This window comes from Trichomonas vaginalis, chromosome I, assembly GCF_026262505.1.
Source record: "Trichomonas vaginalis G3 chromosome I, whole genome shotgun sequence".
In the NCBI taxonomy this organism is placed as follows: domain Eukaryota; phylum Parabasalia; order Trichomonadida; family Trichomonadidae; genus Trichomonas; species Trichomonas vaginalis.
This window is the reverse complement of record NC_067203.1, coordinates 26,560,444-26,584,131: the sequence shown is the minus strand read 5'-3', so window position 1 is coordinate 26,584,131 and position 23,688 is coordinate 26,560,444. Positions and strand designations below refer to the sequence as shown.

Genomic DNA, 23,688 nt, shown 5'->3' with positions numbered 1-23,688 from the left:
CCCAATTAGCAAGTCATATCTATTAAATAACACTTGAATTTTATTGAATCTCCTGATTTTGATATTTCAAATAGGAAGTTATAGTTTCGGTGAAATTTAATGGATATAGTATGAAATAATTAGATAAAAGAACTTAAATATTAGAAAGAAAACTCAAGGTTCAAAAACATCTCAATTTTTTTGGAACCAAATTCAAAATTTAATAGTATTTATATATTGGAAATTATTGGGAACGAATTATATCTTGTTAAAATTTACTTTTTCATATATTTAGGATTTTGCATTTTTAAATAATGCAACAAACTCTGTGAAATCAACACGACTTGAAAGAACATCTCAATACGTATCTAGAAACCAAGAATGTCAACTCTTGACTAAAACATTACTTAACTTTCAAAGAAAAAGCTAAAATTTGTGGGGATTTATATGCAGAAGAAACAGCATATCTATATACTCACCAAAACTATGTGTCAGGCCCAATAAGACATGAAAATCACATACCAAGTCATAAGACAAGCGCTTCAAAAATTTTGAGATATTGAAAAGAATTATTGGCCGAATCATAAATCTATGGAAAGATTGATTAATACCAAGAACGCAGAAAAGCGAATAGAAAAAATAAAAAGAGCAATACAAGCAGGAATACCTGTTCTATTGAATGGTCCAACAGGAACAGGCAAAACATTCTCTGCTCGTCAGGTCGCTCCGGATTCAAAGTTTTTCAGCTGCAGCTCCGAAACGACAGTCGATCAATTGCTTGGTAAAACAATCATGGACCCTAATTCAGAAAATGGTTTACTCAAATTTAAGCCAGGAATGTATACAGAAGCTTATGAAAACGGACAGACATTAATTATAGATGAAATTAACTTAGCACCTATCGAAATCTTACAATGCGTTGAAGCATCATTAGATTCTCGATTCTTAATTATCGAAGATACACAAAATGGCAATAGAAAGATACCAATGCATCCTAACTTTAAACTTATAGCCACACAGAACCCACCTACCGAAGGATACGTGAGAAATCGTAACAGATTATCCGAAAAATTCACTTCGAAATTCCAACAAGTGAATTTTGAGACATTTGAGATTGAGGAACTGACGGAAATTGCATTAAAACTTAGTGAAGATCGTAAAATCGAGAGGCAATTGATACAGCAACTCATCAATTTCCACTCAAATTGCATAACACGATTCCAGCCAAAGCATACCTACAGACAATTCACCATAAGAGATATAAAGTCAACGATATTCTCAACCACGTCTACAGTTTCCCTCTCACTCTCAACTTTGATAAATTACTCCGCCGGATTTCCGAAAACCGAACGCGAATCCATGATTGGGATGATGGCAAAGATCGGGCTACCCATCACAAACTTACGATTACCACCTCCAAATGTCAATATTAGCCATTGCATATGGAATGACGTTTTATCTAATGTTCTCTCGATCGCGAAGTTCCTTTTGATAGAACAAAGACGACCACTATTACTTATTGGCTCACCAGGCTGTGGTAAAACTACAATAGCCAGATGGATATCCCAATATCTCCATGAAAGCCAATCCCAGCCACGAACAATCATATGCACACCAGAAACTACGAACGCCGACTTAATTGGCCGCTACACAACCCAGTCCTTCAAAGGCGAAGAAGTTGGCGAAATCCCAATTAAATGGATTGACGGTCCCGTAGTGCAAGCAGTCCAAAACGGCAATGTTCTTCTCTTAGATAACATTCACAACGCCACATCACAGGTCATCGAGCGTTTGAATGCCCTTCTCGACCACGCCGCCGAATTAAATCAAATTTTCCAAGTAAACGAGAAACCAGATTCTCAAAACATAGCAGTCAATCCAAAGTTCCGAATCATTGCTACAGCCTCAGAAGAATCCCTTAAAAAGATGTCTCCAGCTCTCATCAACAGATTTGCCTTACTTTACATCGACAACCAAGCACCACAACGTACTGAACAGCTTGAAAAGAGTCTCCTTAACTATATTAATGATGAAGGCAGAGCTCATGGCTTGTTAAATCCTATGGTCAACACGATATCTAATACTAAAATTTATCTTGGTACGAAATCACTAGAAGAAATAGTGAATTGTATCAATGGTTTCATCAGATTCAAACAAAGATATCCGAATATCAGTGATAACCAAGTATATAACTTTATGAAGAACGTTTTCCTCGAACACAGACTTGAAATGGACCAAGGAATGGCCGATCTCGTCATTGAGAAACTCCCACAGACAACACAGACATTCCACTTTAAACAATCAAATGATCTAAAAAGATTAATGGCACTTTTGTACACATTCTTCATCATTCGAAAACATGTTGTCATGCAGTCATCAACAGGTTTCGGTAAGACATCAGCAGCAGAAGCACTCGGAACAATCATGAAGAAGACATTTAATAAAGTGTCATTTAACGGTGAAACACAAATCGGTGAATTGTTCGGAAACGTGACAATCAATGATGGACAATTCGGCATCAAACGTGGTCCATTGACATCATCTATTGAAAATGGCGAAATATTCATAGCTGATGAATTGAACCTTGCCGAAGTATCTGTCCTTCAAAGTCTCATGATTGCACTTGAAAGCACAGGTGGCGAAGAAATCGAACTTCCAAATATAGATGAAACAGTCACGGTTTCAAAGGAATATTTCTTTATCGGCTGTCAAAACGATATCACTATGTTTGGTCGTAAGAAGTTACCAGAAGAAATCAGTCGCAAAGTCATCATGATTGAATATCCTGTTTTAAAGAAAGATGATATCAAATTCATTCTCTCAGACATCATCACGGAATCTCCTGCAGATTCAGCAAGATTATCAGTACTGACAAATAGTGTCACAAATCTCATGGATAATCTTAGAACTACTGAAGAATTCAAGTCTAAACCATGGAGTTTCAGAGAAGCACGTAGATTCTTCAGACGTGTCAGTTATTCCCTTGATAATCCAAAGATGTTCGTCAACTTCAAACCTTATCATCATGCAGCATTCATGATCATGTCTGTACATGATAATGGTGATCAAATGGCTGATAAAATAGCAGAAATCGTTGGTTCATCATTCAATATTAATGAAGAAGACCAGAAACAATTATTACTTGATATCACAGAGAATGTTGTTCCTAATGAAGTTTCAGATACAGTCATCAAACTCACGAAAGGAAAACTTGAATTAACAGTTGACAGACCATCAAGAATCATCAGAAGTGAATTATATCAATTCTGGAACACATTCTTCAACATAAAGATCTTACATCCGCAAGAACCAATTTTATTAGTCGGTCCAAGCGGATACAAAGAATTCATTGCAAGAAATGTCGCACAGTTATCAAATGTTGTTTGCTTGAATAGAGATTCAACAACATCATCATTGATTGGAACAATTTCTCTTATCGATCATAACTCATTGATCTCAAGTTTGTTCGAAATCCTCGCTTCAATGGCTAAAGATATTGATCTCCACAACCAAATTAACGCAATAAAGAATACATTTATAAAGGGAGGACAAATCGTTCAACAACTTAAATCCATAAGTAAGTTATTGATTGAAAGAGAAGAAGCATTGTCACATGTAATTAAAAACATTGTTGATAACATTCTCAAAGCTTCAGCCAAACAAGATAACATCAGTTCATTCTTGGCTGATTACACAACAACATTCAAACCAGGTTTGATTACAAAAGCGATTTTGACAAAGAGAACTTTGATTCTCAAGAATTTCGCACATCCAGCTGTTTCCGTCATGGAAAGATTGAATGAAATCTTTTCGATTATCCCAGAATTGACATTAAACGAAGATTACACGAACACATTAGTTCCTCCTGAGAACAACAAGATCATGATCAAATCAGCTGATTTCAGAGTAATCGCAACATGTTCTAAAGATGAAAAACAAAAACTGTCTGAAGCTATGTTATCAAGAATGACAGTTGTTAAAACATACGCATACGAACAAGATCAATACAAATACATCTTCAGACAGAACAGCGAAATTACTAAAATCGATGGTTCATTCACTGAAAAGATGTTGATTTATAATTTCTATTTGAAGATGATCGGAAATGGTACTCAAGAATCAGAAAAATGTTTCATTGCTGCATCAGAAATTTGTTCACAAGATAAAAATAAAATCATAGAGAAAACAAATAGTAAATTAGTATCTCCAATAGCAAGAAAGAAAGGAATGTTATATTCAACAACATATAGAATAGGTATAAAGGACCAATTCGACCAATCAACACCTATAGAAACAAACTTAGTTTTCACACCTTCCATCAAATGCCTCTGCGATGCTTTATTCATCGCGGCAATCCATAATCAAGCAATAGTTATCCAAGGTCCAAATGGTACTGGCAAAAGTGAAGTGATCAAATATCTGGCAGATTTGAATCATGCCGAAATTTTGACAGTTCCTTTATCTAAGACAACAACTGTTGAAAACTTATTTGGTCAGAATGAACTTACAAGAACAGAAACAGGAACAGTTTTCGATTTCAGACCAACAGCATTTTTGGAGTTCATCACACAAAGAGATAAAGAAGACAAAGAACCACGTCCAAGATGGGTTGTTTTAGAAGAACTCAACTTAGCTCCAGCACCATTATTGGATGCTTTAGCTCCTATTTTCGATTTAGGAAATACTACATCGATTTTGTTGCCAAATGGTGAATCAGTTAAGAAGCGCGAGTATTTCATCATCGGTGTTGCATCTAAACCATTCTTCAATGATGCAATCAAGAAGAACTCAATTATTTACAATCACCCAGAATATTCAGATAAAGAATTCCGAACAATTTGCTCCGAATTCGCAAACAAAGCCAAATTCAATGAAAACGAAGCAAATTCTGTCATTGATACATTATTAAATATCAGAGAATTTGTTCAAGAATACCAAATCCCTGTTCCAATAACAGTTAGATCGTTCCAGTACTTCCTTAAATTAGTTAAATTGCTTCCAGATGATATAGAAAGAATCAAGAAATTGATATATTTAGGTCCATTTATTGATCCAGAATACAGAAAGACAATTATCGAGAAATTCGAAATTGGTGAGATCACAACAAATATATCAATCAACCATTCAAGATTATCAATCAATGGACATGAATTACCAACATCAAAAATGTCTCCTGAATGTCCAAGTTTAGTTAACTCTCTTTCCATTGATCAAAAAGATTTGTTTGTTTTGTTGGAATCATGTTTGAGAGATAAAGAAGGATTCCCAATCATCGTTCAAGGTCCAACAGCAAGTGGAAAGACACACGCAATTCAGTTATTCGCTGATGCAGTTGGAAATGATTTGACAGTCATCCAAATGAATGCAGATTCAAATCAATCAATTGTTACAGGCGGATATCGTCCTTTGTCACAAATTCCAAATGAAAACAAACAAGAAATTCTTAGAGCAGTTAGAAACATCCCAGGAGAAGGCGAACAGATGTACAATGATCTCTTCAAACTCACAAAATGGACACCAACAGAACTCAAGCCATTCCACACGAAACTGAAAGAATTAAGAAGACAAGTTTCACAAGAAGAAGCTTTGGAATACATTGATAGCGCAATTTCAATCATTTTCAGTTCATGCCAGTTCATTAATTTAATTGATAGATACGAATCTGTTTTAGTTACAGCCATGAGAGCAGGAAAATGGGTTCTTTTGGATGGCATCGAAGCAGCTCCAAGCGAAATCTTCGATATAATGATTTCTCTTTTATCAGGAAATCCAACATTGAACCTCTACGAACACGGTTCAGACATCAAAGCACATAAGAACTTCAGATTATTCATGACATATAACCCAGTCGAAGCTCGTGCACAATCAAAGATTTCACAGACAATTTTGAGCCGTTGCATCTTGATTTCTTTGCCACCAATTGATTCCGACAAATTGAACTCCGCTGTCTGCTTATACGGATACATTTCGAACTCTGTTTTCTCCAACTCAAGACCATCAGACATCTCATTGAAGATCTCATCCGTACACGAGAAACAGAAAGAATCAGAATTCACATCCGGCGCAATTATTAATGGAAGAACATTAGTCAGAATTTCAAGAGGAATCAAAGCATACAGAGGAACAATTGATGCCATCGCATTACTCCAGATTTTGATGGCAAACTACTCACAAGAATTGAATGATCCACAACAACACATCACAGAAATCCAGAGTTCATTCATTCAACCAGTTCCAGAAACATTATTAACTAAATTCAATAACATCATTGAAAAAGTAACACAAGATTTAGAGATCGTCATCAACATGCTTGAGCATTACAAGGAAAAGAACGAGATTAACATTGGAGCATTCATTGGCTGCTTCACAAAACTCCAGTTCAACCAATACGACAGATTAGTTGATCCAATTTCTGAATTCAATTATACTGACGAAAAGTCAGTTTTCGACTTAACAGTTTTGAGATACATTGCATCATATATCCAGAAGAATGAACAGTTTTTCACCAGCCAGACAAAGCAATTCAGCTTGGATACATTCAATGTCAATGAATTCCCACGTTTGCAGGAATTCAGTCAAATGATTGAAGCGATCAGAACAATTGTTAATCTTCCTGATTTCATTCCAGCAGCGAATACAAACTTCCTTAGACCAGAACAGTTCATTTCATTGTACAAATCCAGGACAGTTCCTGAAGCTTTGTTCTTCTTCTTGCAATTGGAAGTTCTTAGCCCACGTTGTTTCCAAGCAAATTCATACATGTACAACTTGACATGGTTGATCAGTGAATTATCTAGTTTTGGATATATTGTACAAATCTCCAAACAAATAGCTCCAAACACAATTTCAATTGACATGACACAGTACGAAGTTAAAGCAATTATATCACAAGATTTCGGTACAACAGATCCTTCCAAGAATTCACAAACACCCGAAGATATTTTCAATTACTTCAACAACGCATACAAGAAATTACACAATGACGATCAAGGTATTCCATATGTAGAATTCAACAGAATTTCTACATCAGTGAAAGGCTTAGTTCCAGATGTTTATACAGATAACAATGATAATTACTCGAATATCGATTTGAACACAATTTTCTCATCAATCATTTTCATGAATACATATCAAGATATGTCACCATTCTTCACAAATATTGATTTGATGACATTCTCTGTTATCAATGAAATTGTTTCAAGAAAGAATTCATTTATGCTCCGAGAATTCTATGATTGGATTTCTGTTGTTTACAACTACTTAAATAAATTGAATGTAAACAACTTAGATGATTTATGCAACAAATTCCCAATCAGCAGTGAAGAAACAGATTTCAACACATTAGCTACATTCAACATCAAGGCTTTCCATGTTAAAGATTTCGTTTCATTCCAGACAAGTCTTAATAAGAGGAAGACAAATACAACAGAAAATCCAAAGCGCGGAAAGAACTCGAAGAAGGCAAGTTTCAAACAAGATAAGAACGATTATTTCCAAATCATTTTAGATTATATTTCCTTGAAGAGCCCAAGATACCACGTTTTCAAGTGGTACATTGATAATTCGTACATTAAACCATTGTTACCAAACGATGTACTCAAGAAACTCTATGAAGATATCAAGAGCCACGCAGATGATTGCAGACCTTGCATTTTATCAACATATAATGAATTGGCAATCGACCAAGATTCAACAGAAAATATTCAATGGTTTACAAATCTTTTACAATACTCCTATGTTTGCAATTTAGTTGATGAAATCAAGAATAACATCGCTGACGAAGAAGGACAGCCAAAGAACAAGTTTAAGTCATTCAACGCTTTATATGAACTTTGTCAGATTTATCCAACATTTATGGAACCAGCGATCAGAGGATTTATCGAAAACACAGATGATGCCGCTAATGTTCTCTTCAAAGTAGAAGACGAAGCCATCAAAGATTACTACAAAGCAAATATCAAGACACCAGAGTATTTGATTAAATCCAATTTGATCAAGAAATTAAACGCAATGAAGAATAATTTGAATTTAATTTCTCCACAATGGGAACAAGTCATTGATGAAGTAACAAAGAAGTATCCACTTGAAACATCCATTGAATTGCCTTCATCAAGTATCTTTGCTTTTATCAATATTCTTCCACATTTGTTCAAGTTCTTGAACGAAAATGATAAATACAAAGAATACGAAGAAGCAATTTTGAATCGCTCCATTTTGCCACCAAACAACCAAGTCGAATTAGCCCAGAAGATCAAAGATTTCATCGAAGAAAAGGACGAACAGGAGTTCGCCGAATTAGAGCAATTATGTCAACAGATGAACCAAACAACAGATGAAAAGTTGATTGCAGATGATAACGATGCCTATGGCGATAATTACGCAAAGAAGTATCCATTCTCCAATTTGTTGTTGAGCAAAGACCCAGAAATCAAGGAGTATTTGTCACCAACATTTACTCATGATTCATTAACACTCGGCTTAATTCTCTTGAGATTGTATTCCAACAAGAATTTGTTACAGATTTCTTTGTCAACAAACGAATTTTGCGTTGAAATCATCAAAAACGTCATTTCTCAATGTTTGTTGAAGGATACTAACAAAACAGACTTCTTCTTGAAGTTGGTTTCTTCATCAAGCAAGGAACAAGGTACAACAATCTTAATTGATTGTATCACACAAGTCGCTGTTTGCAACACAAATCAAAATTACAATGATTTGTTGAAAGAATATTTCAATTCATTTTTGACATTAATTTTGTCAGATTTTGACACTGACCAATACGAACAAATTCTTAACAACAACGAAGGATTTGTAATGCCAAACATGAAGAAGCCAATGGTCACGGTTTCAAGATTCATTTTCAATCCGGTTGCCACATTTCTCGATATCGCTGCTTCATCAATCAGAGAAGAAATAAGTAACCTTGATTCAGAAAAGAAGAAATTGAACAACGATCAAATCGCATTCAAAGAGCAGAAGATAAAGAGATTCATGAATGAATTAATTGATGCCTGCACCAAAGATAAAATGATATTCAATTCATTGGCGAACAAAGTCAAAGATCCAGAACTCGAGAGAATCAACGAAGAAAGATACAAAGCATGGCAAGATTACTCCGAATTTGTCATCGAATTCATTGCTCCAATCCAGAATATCATGACATTCGAGAAGAAGGAAAGAATTGGATACAATCCAATCAAGTTCTTCGAAGCGTTCCAGAACGGAATTCCTTCTTTGTCGACCGAAAGAAAAGTCAACATCATCATGATCAAACAGGACAGAACATCATCATTCAGAGTCACAAACAAAGCTACTGGAATGTACAAAGATATCGCAATTACTCCAAATTCACCAGAAATATATACTTTACCAGAAAACGATTCACCAGAAGATTACACTGTCCAAGACAGAGGCTACGAGATCAAGACAATTTATATCTCCGAATCAACAAAGAAACAAGAGAAATTCCAAAGAGCTTCATATGGATTGGACTGCCAGAAATTAGGAAATCTCATAAAGACATACCAATGGGCCACATCTAAACTTGAAAGTTATATCAAATCGAAGAAACCAGATGAGTTCATTGAGAAGTTAATTGTCAAATTCGGTTTCTTCAGTTTACAAGATTTCCAAAAAGAAGTCGAATACTGCCCAACAAAGATCCAAGATTACAAGAAATTGTTAAAACGATACAACACAACTCCTGTCATCGAATACGATAAGAACTTCGATATGACAAATGCCAAGAAAGTCTGGTTACAAATTCCACAGCTCCTCCTCGAATTGGGAGATTTCGAACAAAGATACAACAGAATTGAAGATAGATTGGAATCACTCAAGGCAAAGAAGAGTGATTGGCCACATTCACCAACAGTAGATCTCCCAACAAAGAGTATTCCATGCAAAGCTAATTTGTCTGAAGTCACGAGATCCCATGATTTGTATTCACCAGCAATTTATGAAGATAAGAACACAATCGCGGCAAACTTCAAACGAATTAATTTGACAATTCCAAAGATCACTTCACTTAACCAAAATCCATTGAACATCATTATTAATTCGTTTGGTAACACTGATAAATACACAATCAGTATCACTGATTACAACAAAGAAGTAAACTTTGTTCCAACAATGACACAAACACGTGAAGGAGATTGGCAACTTTCTATTCCTGTTGATAAATTGTCACAAGTTGTTGATTTACCACAGAAACTCTCAGGAAACATCAGACTTGACAAGTTGATCATTCCATTCGAAGCAATAGTTACTTACAAGCCAACAAAGATCTTCATTATATCACCAAACAACAGGTTCTTGTGGAATAAGAATCGTGAGAAATTCGAGTTTGAAGAAAATCCAATTTTCAACGATTCTTACACAGAAATCAAATGCTTGGATGAAACAGGAAAAGATGTTCCTCACACATTGATCTTCCTTCCTCTTGCAGATACTGTTCAAGAGAAGTATCCAAAGGTCGAATATCGCTCCAACACATCGAAATTCAAAGTAAATGAAAATATTTCAATGATGTTGAATGTCAATTTCTGCAACCAAATGTCAACAGACATTTATTTCAACAAGAGAGTTGTTTCAAGAGATGTCTTGTTCAAAGTTTGCAACCAACAGAATTCACAATTATGGGATACTCCAGAGAATTCATTCTACGCTGTCGGAAACTTACAAATGAAGTGTTTGTTCGCAATCATCACAATCAAGTCGAACGTAGACCATCGTATCTACGTAGAAACAGAAGTTTCTAACAAGAATATCTTGGTTTCCGATCTGCAATTGAAGGAGAGAACCACAAACGATCAGAAATATGCATTGTTTGTTGAAGGTAGTTTCAACATTACAACAACAAAACCATTCTACAAACCAGAGAAACTCATCTTCCATGTCAGATCAGAATCATTTGAACAAGAGATGAAATTCTCTGTTAAATTAGTTTGCACAGTTCCTCAATTCGAATCAAGAGATGGAAACCTTTATATCACTTATCCAATGAAGACAGAGTGTTACATTCCATCACAAGTTTATGTTTACGATGCAAACAACTCTCTTCAACATAAGTATATAGTTGAAAATCCAGAAAGCGGATTCCAAAATGTTCCTGATACAAACTACATTTTCGTTTCCGCAAACAGCTACACATGGTATTCTACTTACGAACCATTCATCGAAGCACAGATTGATTACGACTCTCCACGAAGATTACCAGAGAATGTTCCATTCACTGTCGTAACAATTAACATGTATGACTTGAAATATGATATCCAAGATTACGATGAATACTTGAGAGCAAACAACAGTTCTCTCAAGATCATTTTCGCTAGATTAGGTCCTAAACAGTTCGATGAAACAAAGAAGTCCCAATGGTCTGATACATGGTTCCCATGGTACGAATCCGGAGCTGAAATGAGAAATCTTTTCAGCGAAATCATGGATGCTTTTGTTAAAAATGGCAGAAACTTCTTGAATTTGATCAAGAAACTGTTGTCATGCGTCAGAGCGATATTAAAATATCAAACAGAGTTAAACGCTTTGACAGACAACAAAGTTGACAACAACATTTTGTTGGAGTTCATCTTGAGAATTTCAACAGACAGAATTGATACAATCAAGAGAAACTTCAACTCAATCAAGACTTTGACACCATTCACATGGGTCACAAACAAGATGATTGATATCAGAAAGAACAAGCTCTTTAACTACAACTTCAACATCCCCAATAAAGATTTCTATTTAGTTAAAGACAAAGCAAATGACATTTTGAAGAAGATGCTATTTACTTCAGAAAATGTTTATAATGCAATTCTTTTGACCGAAGAAGGACCAAGAGGAATTACAAAAGAAGAGATGGATCAAATAATCAATGAAGCCAAGTCAAAGAGTGAACCAATTGAAACAGATTTCCTTCCAACAGCAATCGATCTCGATTTCGAAAATTTCAAGATGCCATCATTCATTAACAAGAAATCTCCAAATGCTGTTATCCAAACATTCAAGAATTCCATCGATCTCTGCAAGCAATTCACATTAATGGCTTACAACTGGCTCGTTGTACAAAAGAAGCAAACATTGCATCCAAGAGCTCAAGCATTATTCGATCTTTTGTACAACATTTACGTATGGTCAACATCATCAGAAAAGTTACCATACACTCCATACAAATCCCTTGCAGAGCAGTTTTCTTCAGCATTCGAAACACTTTGCAAATCTCTTTCTGGAGGAAACAGACCACAATTCTTGGATTTGATCAGAACAAATTCAAAGTACAGACAATATGTTGTTTTGCCTCAATACAAGAAACCAAAGGTTAAACAACCAAGTTGGACAAAGAAACAAGTCGAAACAAAGAAGAAAATTGATATCCAGCTCCCTTCAATCAAGAAGAAGGATTTGTCAACAGAAGATGATAAGAGCAAGAATAAGCATAACATCGAAGCTCCTAAACTTACAAAGGCAATCTTGACAAAGAAACAAGATAAAAATGCAATTTTGATCAGCGCAGATTCATCAGTTGATGAAATCCAGAAATGGATTATCAAACAAATGGAAACTCCTGATTACAACGAACACCTCAAATTGTCTGGAAAGAAGATTGGCGAGTTCCTCAAGACAAGTGTTATTAATTCCACAAAAGGATGGGAGTCCAAACTCTATGTCCAGCCATTGATGGACTGTGCAATTCCCTTGGCCAGCAATTTGGTCAAATACACAGTTGACAATCTTGAAGATCTCGACAACTTCTCACAGACTGATGCTGTTTTGATGTTGGATTCATCATCAACAATCAGACAAGAAAACCAAAGAGCAGCATTGTTTACAATGTTCGTTGCTTTTGCATTGGCTCTTGATACATTACATGTTCCTGTTTCTATCATTGTTTTCTGTGATCACGAATATCACTTCGTCATCAAAGATTTCAAGGAAACTCTCTCAGCAGCTCACTTCCAACTCGCTTTGGATTCATTGTCAGTTTACAGAAAATTGACAGATTTGGGCGATGCATACAAATTGGCACATGATTTGAAACCAGCCGATGGATGCTCCAGGAGATCAATTTACGCATTCTCCGATGGTTTGTTCACGAAATTACATGCAACAGAAGATTGGGGCAACATTTTGTTGGACAAGAAAGAAAACGTTTTCTCAATGATTTTGCTTTCAATTCTTCCAGAAGAAGAAAGCAAGATTGTCAACAACTACATCAAGTCATTCAAGGAGAACTTGAGCAAAGCAGAAACAAAGATAAACACATTCATTGGCACTAATCCAAACATCGCTTTCAATCTCGGAAGCCCTGAATTGTACTCTTCATTTGTCAATGGTTTATCATTACAACATGGATCAATCCACAAAGATCACTCCTGCGTAGTTGACAGACGCGAAATCCTTCCATCTGTTGCAATCCCAACAATGACTGCAGTTTCTTCTTCCAAGGAATACTTTGCTGGATACACAGAAGATTTGCTATTCAACCAATACACAACAACATCAGTCAACATGACAGATGATACCCAGTTCAGTCCTAAAGTCGAAGGAAAGTCTGTTCATGAATTCCAGATCTTCAAAGATGTTGATCCAATTTGCTCAAGCATGCCAAGCATTTTCGAACCAAACAAACCTTCTCAATTCAGTCCATCCACTAAAGGATCGAATATTTCATTGAAAGGCTTCATCCAGTTCTACATCACACAGGGCCAAGATCAGAGAATATACTTGGAGAAGAACACAGGACATATTCCATCATATTCATTGTTCATTGTCATTGATGGAACAGAAAGTTGCTTCGGAAAATTGTCTTTCAATCATTCAATGCAGACAATCATTTGCAACTTGTATGCCTTGAAGAACGTTGATTTCGAAAGCGTCACAATCTTTGTTACAAACAAGAAAGGCGTTTTAGAATTATGCCATGAAACGTCAATCTCCGAAACATTGAATCCATCATCTGATTTGTATTCCGCATTATATTCCGCATGTGCAAATCCAACCAACAAATCAGATCTCGCAGGAGCTTTCGCATCCGTTTACCAGATCAGAGCCAAACAAACAACAAAAGCTGCTCTTTGTTTGTGCTTCACAGACGCAATGGTCGGAAAAACTGATGCAAGTGATATAGGAACAATGACAAGCTACTTAGAGAACAGAGCAACAAGAATTGTTGGTATTGGTATTGGTTATTATCCAAAGCTCATCAGTCAAGTATTCAGATACTCAACATGGGCACCAAATCCAATTGTTTCTCCAATCGCTTTGGCCAAAGTTTTAAGAGGAAACTTCATGTCAACAACACAAATCCAATCCCAAGAAGTTCCATCGAAATCAATCGACGAAATCAAGAATGCCGTTAAAATAGTTGATGATCCACCGATGCCGCCTGTTTTCACCGATTTCTGCAAGGAATTGACAAGAGTTACTCGCCTCAAAGAAACATACGGTGCTATCTACAACCCAATCTCTGCTGCTTCAAGAGAATTCGATGGTTACGTCCGCGATCCAAACGGAACAATTGTTTCTGCAGAAGGATTAACAATTCTTCCAAATGGAGCAATTCCATTTACATCACAAGAAGACGTCGAATACAAGAAGACAACACAATTGACTGTTCCTGGAACTCCACAGATAATTATGTCAACAGAACCACGTGTATTCAAACCACTCGAGATCTTAACAGGACAGAAGAGAAACGAAGCTTTAGCTGCAGGATCATTCGATGATAATGATGTTAATTTGGATTTAGCTCGCGGACTCAACTGGAAACTTTCAGTTCTTATCTGCCAGTTCTGGGATTACAAGATGCTACCGAAGAATACAACAGGAGAAAGCAAAGCAATCACTAAAGAAACATTATTAGGAGAAAAAGGACCAATCAAAGCTCTCGAAAAGATTGGTGCTCAATGCACAATTGTCCAGAACTATAAGGATTCAATCATGAAATTGAGATCAGGAGAATTCTCACAGGCATGGATCATCTGCGGAAGAGGCGAAGACAAGAAGCCAGATGAACTCGAAGAAGGCGGATCATCATATCTCATTGATGAATTCATTGACTGCTTGATCCAATTCAACAAGAACGGCGGTGCTTTGATGTTCTCAGGAGATAACAATCCACTCACATACGAACTCAACAAATTCCTCGACAATGTTGTTTTGGACGGAATCAAACCAAGATTCAAATTCAACATCGATGAACCAGGAGGCAACCTGTTGTTGTTCGGAGACATCGACAGCGGAAACAACTCAATCTTCGATCAGAGAGAACACATCACTGTTGAAGGAGCTCAAAGACCTCTTTACGGCTTCAATGTCAAAGGTCTTTACGACGGAACAACAATTTCTTGTGTTCCTAAGTCAGCTGATATTGCTCCATTCAATCCATTTATCATTTCAAAGAGCGGAAACTATTCCAACTTGTACTACATGGCTCCATCAGATTCCATCCAAGGAGATATCATCATTGATGGCTCATTCACCAAGTTCTTCAATGAATTACATACAGCGGGCACAAGAAGACTAGTTATCAACATGGCTGTTTGGTTAGTTTCAGCTGAAAAGAGAGAAATTCTCTTCAAATCAACACAAAAGGCTATGGAATACAGAGCAAGAAAGTTCGATTTCCCAATTCCAGAAAGAAGTGCTCATGAACCAGTCAATTTCGAACAATACATCGATGGCAAATACATCGATATCGCATTGGTCGTCGATGGAACAGGATCAATGATCAACGAAGCAGGAAGTAAAGAAAACCAAGTCGAAGTCAGCGACAGATCAATGATCTACGGTGCAAAGCAGATTCTCAAGAAACTCATGGAATACACATCAAGGAAATACCCAGATCTCATTGTTAGATACGCAAGTGTATTCTTCAGAGATATGGCTAAAGCCGAACAGAAGTTCAAGTACAAAGATGCTCGCGAAGGAATCATCAACGCAAATATGCCAACAATCTACGACTTCAAGAATCCAAAACCAGGACAACACCAGTCTGGTATTGATCCAGTCAAGTTCGATGATGTAGAAAGCAAAGGCGGTGCTGGAGATGGTCCAGAAGATTGGGTTCAGGCTTTCGATTCAATGCTCAATTTGGAGTGGAAGGCGAACTCGAAGAAGATCATGATCATGATCACAGATAACGGTGGCCATGGCAGTGAATTCAATGGAAGACCAAATCCAGATTCAAATGATATCCTTTTGAATGAGAAAGAAGGACCAAAGACAAGGAAATTGATCGAACAAATTGCTCAGAGACACATCGATGTTTGCTTCATTTCCACAGACTACAAAGCTAAGAAAGGCATGGAAGCATTTAAGAAGTACTACGTAGAAGCAGGTGGATCTCCAGACTCATTCAAGAGCGAGGAACAGAAGTTTGGTGAAGAAACAACACATATCAAGAAGGCTTTGTCTGATATGATTGAACAAGTTGTTGATACAGCTGTTGCTTCATTTGGTGTTGGACAAATTGTAGAAAGTATTGAACCAATTCAACCAATTGTCAGTTCTAAATCTGCTCCAGTCAAACCTCCTCCTGTTAAACAAACACAGCCAACAAAGTACATTCCAAAGCGTCTTCCACCTACAACAGCTTCAGCTACTCCTCAACAACAAACTAAACAGGAACCAGAACCACAACAACACAAGATACAAACAAAGAAGTCTCCTCTTGATAACAATTTCCCATCTCTTACTCCTTCTCAAACACGTTCTACTCCAATTCAGCCATGGTTGAAACAGCCAATCAACCAAGTTCCACAACCTCCTGTTTCCCAGCAAAAGTTTGTTGAACCTCAGCCAGCATTCAAGGCATCTCCACCACCACAAACACAGTCATTTGCTGCTCCATCTCTTCCTCCACAGAAGCAACCATCTCCTCCACCGGAACCACAGCCATCCTTCCAGCAAACTCCACCTCCTCAACCACCGAAATTGGATGCTCCATCAACTCCTCCACCTCAGACACAAACATTCAGTGCACCACCACAAACTCAAGCATTCAATGCTCCTCCTCCACAGACACAGACATTCAATGCTCCTCCACCACAGAAGCAAACATTTGATTCTCCGCCACAAGCACAGCAAAAGTTTGTTGAACCTGCACCGAAGAAGCAGCAGATCAACACACCATCACAGCCACCAATGCAGAAGCAGGCGTTTATCGATTCTCCACCAGGATTCGAAGGCCCATTGGAAGAACCGAAATTCTCCAAGACATCACCAACATCATCAGTCCAACCATTCCCATCTCCACTCCAGGAACAACAACCAGTACAGTTATTCCAGTCTCCACTTCAAGAGAATACTCCACAACAACAACAGCAGCAACAGAATCAGCCACCTCAACAGATGCAGTCATTCCAAGGATTTGGAAATCCACAATTCATGCAGAATCCATATGGACAACCAATGTTTGGAATGCAGCCGAACCAGAACCCGATGATGATGCAACAAATGATGATGCAGCAGATGAATCCATACGGAATGCCACAAGAATTTGGAATGGGATTCGGAATGCCACAACAAGGATTCGGATTTGGAATGCAGCCTGGATTCGGAATGTATTCTCAGGGATACGGAATGAACCAAGGCTTCGGAATGAATCCACAAGGATTTGGAATGAACCAACAACAGAACCAGAATCAAAACCAGCAGGAGCAACAGAATCAACAACAAGACCAGCAACAACAAAATGGCTTCGGAATGAACCCACAACAGAACCAAACACAAGGATTTGGAATGCAACAACCAAATGCCTTCGGAATGAATCAGCAGCAAAATGCCTTTGGTATGAACCCACAACAGAACCAAACACAGGGATTTGGAATGCAACAACAAAATGCCTTTGGTATGAATCAACAACAGAACCAAACACAGGGATTTGGAATGCAACAACAAAATGCCTTTGGTATGAATCAACAACAGAACCAAGGATTTGGAATGCAACAACAAAATGCCTTTGGTATGAATCAACAACAGAACCAAGGATTTGGAATGCAGCAACAACAGAATGGCTTCGGAATGAATCAACCAGATCAGAACCAAGGATTTGGAATGAACCAACAGCAGCAAAATGGTTTTGGAATGAACCAAAGTTTCAACCAACAGATGGGATTTGGAATGCAACAAGGATTTAACCAACAGCCAAATCTCGGTTTCGGAATGAACCAACAAAACCAAGGATTTAATCAGCAGATGGGATTTGGAATGCAACAGCCACCACAAAACCCACAGCAACAAACTTTCGATAACTTCGTCAATGAAACCATGTCTCGCCATTCAAGAGGCAGAAAATAAGCTTATGATATAGTTTTTATTTATATTTTATTTATAAAATTTTTATTTTGAAATTTCGATTTTTTTTTATTTTTTCGTCTTCTTCTTCTGAATACATTTTTCATAAACTTTGAAACATCAGAAAGACATGTAAAGATACATATATGCTACCAGAATGTTTAATCAGAAATTCTATAGTTGCATGCTATTGATCCCATAAAAAAGTGACAAAAATCATGAATTTATAACCATCCTAATATGACTTTATTAAGTGATTCGTGCTATACAGGTAATCAGCTTAAAAGTATTACTGATAGATATGCTGATATCATTATTAAAGCAGAAGCTGAAATTATCTGTGGTGAAAGTGCTAATGTTTATTGTGCCAATGGTGTCACAAACATTCTTAAAACATTTTCATTTCAATCTGGCTCGAAATTACGCGAAATTCAGCAATTTTCATTTTATAATTGTATTGCATTATTGTCAATTGACCTTTCAAGCTGCAGTTTACTTACCACTATTGGAAATCAAGCATTCTCTGGCTGTACAAATGTTACTACCTTAAAATTACCAGATAGTGTTCAAAGTATTGGAGAAAAATGCTTTCAAAAGCTGAAAATTACTAGCGTTAATTATCCTCCCCTTATTAAAATTGCAAATCAACAATCATTTTCAGATATAACAACATTAACCACAATAAATTTTCCCTCAAACACGCAATTAGCTACAATCAGTAGTAATGCATTCTCTGGTTGTGGTTTGACATCATTTACTATTCCAAAAACTGTTACTGAATTCAATGGACTTGCTTTTAGTCAAATTTCTACATTAAAAACAATTCACGTTGATCCTGCAAACGCAAAATATGCTAGTACAGGAACAGCAGTTTACAGTCCAAATAACATGATTATTTATTACGTTGCAAGCGATTCAGGAAGCGAATTTACCATTCCAGACACAGTTCAGTACATTTGGCAAGCAGCATTCTTTTCTTCAAAATGCACTTCTGTCACGATTCCATCAGGTGTTAAAGAGATCAAAAATTATTGCTTTGCAACATCTAGTATCCAAAGTTTAGTTATTCCAGACAGCTGCACAGCAATTGGAACACAAGCATTTTATGGCTGTAAAAGTTTATCCTCTATAACTCTTTCGAAAAATATAAAAAGCATCCCAGATTATTGCTTTTTCCAGACAAATTTAGCTGAAATTAGAATACCAGATAGTGTGACTTATATAGGTAGTTCTGCCTTAGCATATTGTGCTAATTTAGTTAATGTTTATCTCCCTATTAATATTAGTTTAGGTGGAAGCGTATTTGGTAGTTCTCCTAAAATAAATTTGATTTTTAACGGAGATTCTATAAAACTTAATGACCAATATATTCTTATTGATAAGGATGAAACAACAATTTCTCAATTTTTCGGAACAGATGCAATCATATACTTACCATCAACTGTAAGAAGCATCAAATCACAAGCATTTACAGGAAAGAACATGATCCAGAAATTAATTTGCAATTCGACTTCTTCAATTGAAGAGATCGGAGAATATGCATTTTCTGGCTGCTATACTCTTGTTTCTATACCAAATTTCCCTAATTTGAAAACAATTGGGAAATACGCTTTCTATATGACAGCTTTGAAAGATAGATTCTCTTTTGGCTCTCAACTAACAAGTCTAAACGAGTCTTGCTTTTATGGATGCAAAGCAATTACTTCTGTTTCATTTAGTTCATCTTCTCCACTTTCAATAGGAGACAGTTGTTTCATGGAATGCAGTAATTTAGTATCTGTTTCATTCCCTACTTCAACAACATTCACTTTGGGAAGCTCCGCATTCGAAAACGATGTTTCTTTGAATGCTGTTTATTTACCACTGAGTATGCTTTTGATGGGTGCTCGCTGCTTCTTTAATACCGGATTGACTAGTGTTACCTTTGAGAATTCGAAAATTAATTCAGCAGAAATTCCTTCTCAGTGGTTCTCTGATTGCTCAAAGCTAACTGCTTTTGAAATACCGACAAATGCAGCGAGATTAGGCGTTGAATGTTTAAAGAATACTTCGATTACAAGTATTACAATTCCTGATTCATTAATCACTTTGTCCATGCATTGCTTCTTGGATTGCCAAAATTTAGAAGAAATTACTATTCACGATGAATCAAAACTTAGTGAAATTGAATATGGTGTTTTCGCAGGATGTTTGAGGTTCAGAAATATTTCACAATTTACATCAGTAAACTTCCTTACAGAAAATGGTATTTTGTACAGCTCTGACAGAACAAAATTAATAGTTTATCCACCGGCATCTCCAAATAAATATGTTGCAATTTCAGATAAAGTTCGAACAATTAAACAATCCACTTTCATTGGTTGCGTTAATATTGAGTCAATAATGATTCCTGATAATTCTGTTACTTCTATTAAAAATAATGCATTTGAAGGATGCTCAAATCTAAAAGTTTTTAACATCCCTAAATGCGTTAATTCTATTGGTGAGAATGCCTTCTTAGGATGCAACTCATTATCATGTGGTATTTTATATGAAAATAAAACAAAACAATTTAAATTAGCATTAATCAACGCCGGTATTAATGCACGTGCGTTAGAAGCATGCCATGAAATTACATGCAAAGTCAGAAATAGTAGAAGCTCTATGAGTTTCTTTTATCATGTTTTTATTCTGATGTATTTATAAAATTATAAAATAAATCAAAAGCGTTATTTAATTAGTACCTTTTTAAGGATACCCTTACATTGCGTAGTTAGAAAGAGAATATGATATTGTCATGATTGCTAAAGTTTTAGGCTCCAGAAATGAATATACATCAAACTGAAACAATTGATAAATTGAATGAACTTTTGAGAGGTTCTCAAATAAAAAAAATTATCTAATTTTTTACAATATTACTATTATTTTATCCACATATGTATATATAGTAATTTGAGAAAACTTTTAGGAAAAAATATGTTTAATAAAAATCTGAATTTTACTTGTTGTGGGATTGTTATTAATTGACACTCCAGACGTATTACTAATAGTTATGCGTATGCAATTAAAGTATTTCTGATGGACAAAATGTGAGATTTATATCAGATAATTCATTTCTACTATTAAGTTATTCATTTATGAGTTTGCACTTATTCGCACTAAATAAATAACTATTAAAAATTGTTTTAATTAATTGACACCATATAATAGAGTGAATTTTGTTTGATCAAACAACAATAGATGATAGATATAAAGCCAAGAAACTTGCTATTAATATGCTCCACTTGCTATTTCAATGTAAGTATGATATTTTCTAAATGTTTCGTTCAGATAACTTAGATATATTAGTCAAAATTTGAAATTTTAATAGCACATATATTAAAAATAATTATTATTCATAAAAGATTAATGAAATAGTAAAAAAATCAATCAAATTATAAAAATACAACATTTAGAAGAATTCTTATTATCCTTCAAAAAGTCAGTATTTCTGCTGTAATTTTCTACAACATTGTAGTTATTGCACTTTGTCTATGGATTTGTATATATGTTATATATAAATTATATATCTAAACTGCCCATAAGTGCAATTTTTATATAAATTGTTTATTTCTTTAACAATTTCATATAAAATATGCTTTTTTAAGCGTATCAAAGCTGTGTTCTTAATGTGCATGGATATATCAAGAAAAATGTCGAAAAAAAATGTGAATTCACAAATTCACTGAATTTTCACCGTTTTTTGAATTTTGCTACAGCACTAATATTAAATAATACTAAAATCTTCTGTCTTTGTAAAAGAATAAATTCTGACAAAAAGTGCTCGTTTAAATTTAATGATCATCTGTATGACTAAGTGGTAAAAAGTGTTTATGACCAAAAAAGGGTTACATGCTTAGTCTATTTTTCTGACAGGATACTCTAGATTTACATGATCTCTATTTCATATCTCCGTTTTTAGATTCTTCGACAGATTTTATGATAGAAAACCAAGATTAACAAATTTCCGGCATGTTAATGAAGAAATCTGCAGCTACCCTCAATATTATTTCAATAATCAGTATCGTTTCTCTTACAATTTATTTTTTTCAATAATTTAACAAGAAATAACAATACACACTTGGTTTTACGTATAAAAGCTAAGTGTCGAACTTAATCAACTTTACTTACTTAGCAAATGAATATTTTTGTGGTTGCGAGTTCTGAATGCTGAAGTTTTAGATTTCTCTATAAATGATATCATTGCACTTACAATGTTGTTCCAGCCTATCGCATAAATCATAGAAAATCCAAAAAAAAATAATATAAAGAAAATTCATGTCATGAAGTTCAAAAAATACCGTGTAACATTAAAATTTGTTATGCATAATACATTTTAGCTATTATTGATTTTTTTTAATTTTCGAGAAATTGAATGGTGAGTCCGATAGAGAAATTTTTAAAAATCCTAGTGCCTCATAGAAGTAATTTCCCTCGTCTCCCATACTTCCAAATGTATGCATATGACATAAACTTTTATGCATTACACAAGTGGCCAATAATATCTATAGAGTAAAAAATTAGAAATTTAATTTTTTTATATGATAGTTATATTTCAGATTTGCGAGCGTAACTTTTTTCTCCATGGCATACTTGTTTTAAGAGCAAATGATCAAAATCGTCCTTCAATTATTGAAGGAGCTGATATCTTTTGAAAATTGAATTGAAAGGGTATTCAATTTTCAAATTTCCTCTCAATTTTGGAAACATATCAACTCTATGAATTAACAATTATGTGCCTTCACAGTTTATCAGTCATATAAGGTGCTTATAAAGAAAAAAGTTACGCTCGCAAAATATGTTTTTATATAGATTTCACATAAAATAATTATGTAATTTCTAAAAAGAATATTTTTGTTCTTGAATATTAAAGTGTATTGTAGTTTAAAAAGTTTTAAATATGTTGCTAAAATTTCAGGTTTATAGCTCATGTCTAGCATGACTTCTTCGTATGCGCAAAAAATCTGACACGTAAGGGTATCCTTAAATTAATATATATTCATAGAATTTCTACTAGCATCATAGCACAAAATAAAGTTCAAAAGGAATCTTCAATTATCGGTAATGCTTTTAAGAACGCATTTATTCTTTTCTGACAACCTCTCAAAAAGAAAATACAGACATGAGATTAGGAACTGAAAATAAAACCTTAAATATGAAATTTGAGAGTGTCAGCAAGTGTTAAGTACAATTTTATCAAAAAAAATTACAGTTTTAACATTGATTCATAATTTTAATCAAAAATCTACATAAAAATGAACGTTCATAATTTAATTGCGAGTGATAAGAGCAAATACAAAGCTAATTTTTTGCTTCGATTGTTTTATTGATCTCTTTGAATGATTTAAAGTCTCTAATTCACATATTTGTGAAGTCTTGGCAGAATCTCTTAAAGAA

The 23,688-nt window shown here is 35.2% G+C and overlaps 2 protein-coding genes across 2 annotated transcripts, besides 1 other annotated feature; both read left to right on the top strand.

The window, feature by feature from the left end:
- Positions 1-570: 570 nt before the first annotated feature.
- TVAGG3_1054850 (midasin-related family) lies at positions 571-18,290 on the top strand (the record flags this gene model as incomplete). The annotated part of the gene is made up of 1 exon (XM_001321091.2): positions 571-18,276. The coding sequence occupies one exon, from the start codon at positions 571-573 to the stop codon at positions 18,274-18,276; it is 17,706 nt and encodes a 5,901-aa protein (XP_001321126.1).
- Positions 18,291-18,496: 206 nt separating this feature from the next.
- Positions 18,497-21,100, top strand: TVAGG3_1054840 (surface antigen family; the record flags this gene model as incomplete). Its single annotated transcript, XM_001321090.1, has 1 exon — positions 18,514-20,958. One exon carries the CDS (start codon positions 18,514-18,516, stop codon positions 20,956-20,958), a length of 2,445 nt encoding a protein of 814 aa, XP_001321125.1.
- Positions 21,101-23,380: 2,280 nt separating this feature from the next.
- Positions 23,381-23,477: a mobile genetic element.
- Positions 23,478-23,688: the final 211 nt, after the last annotated feature.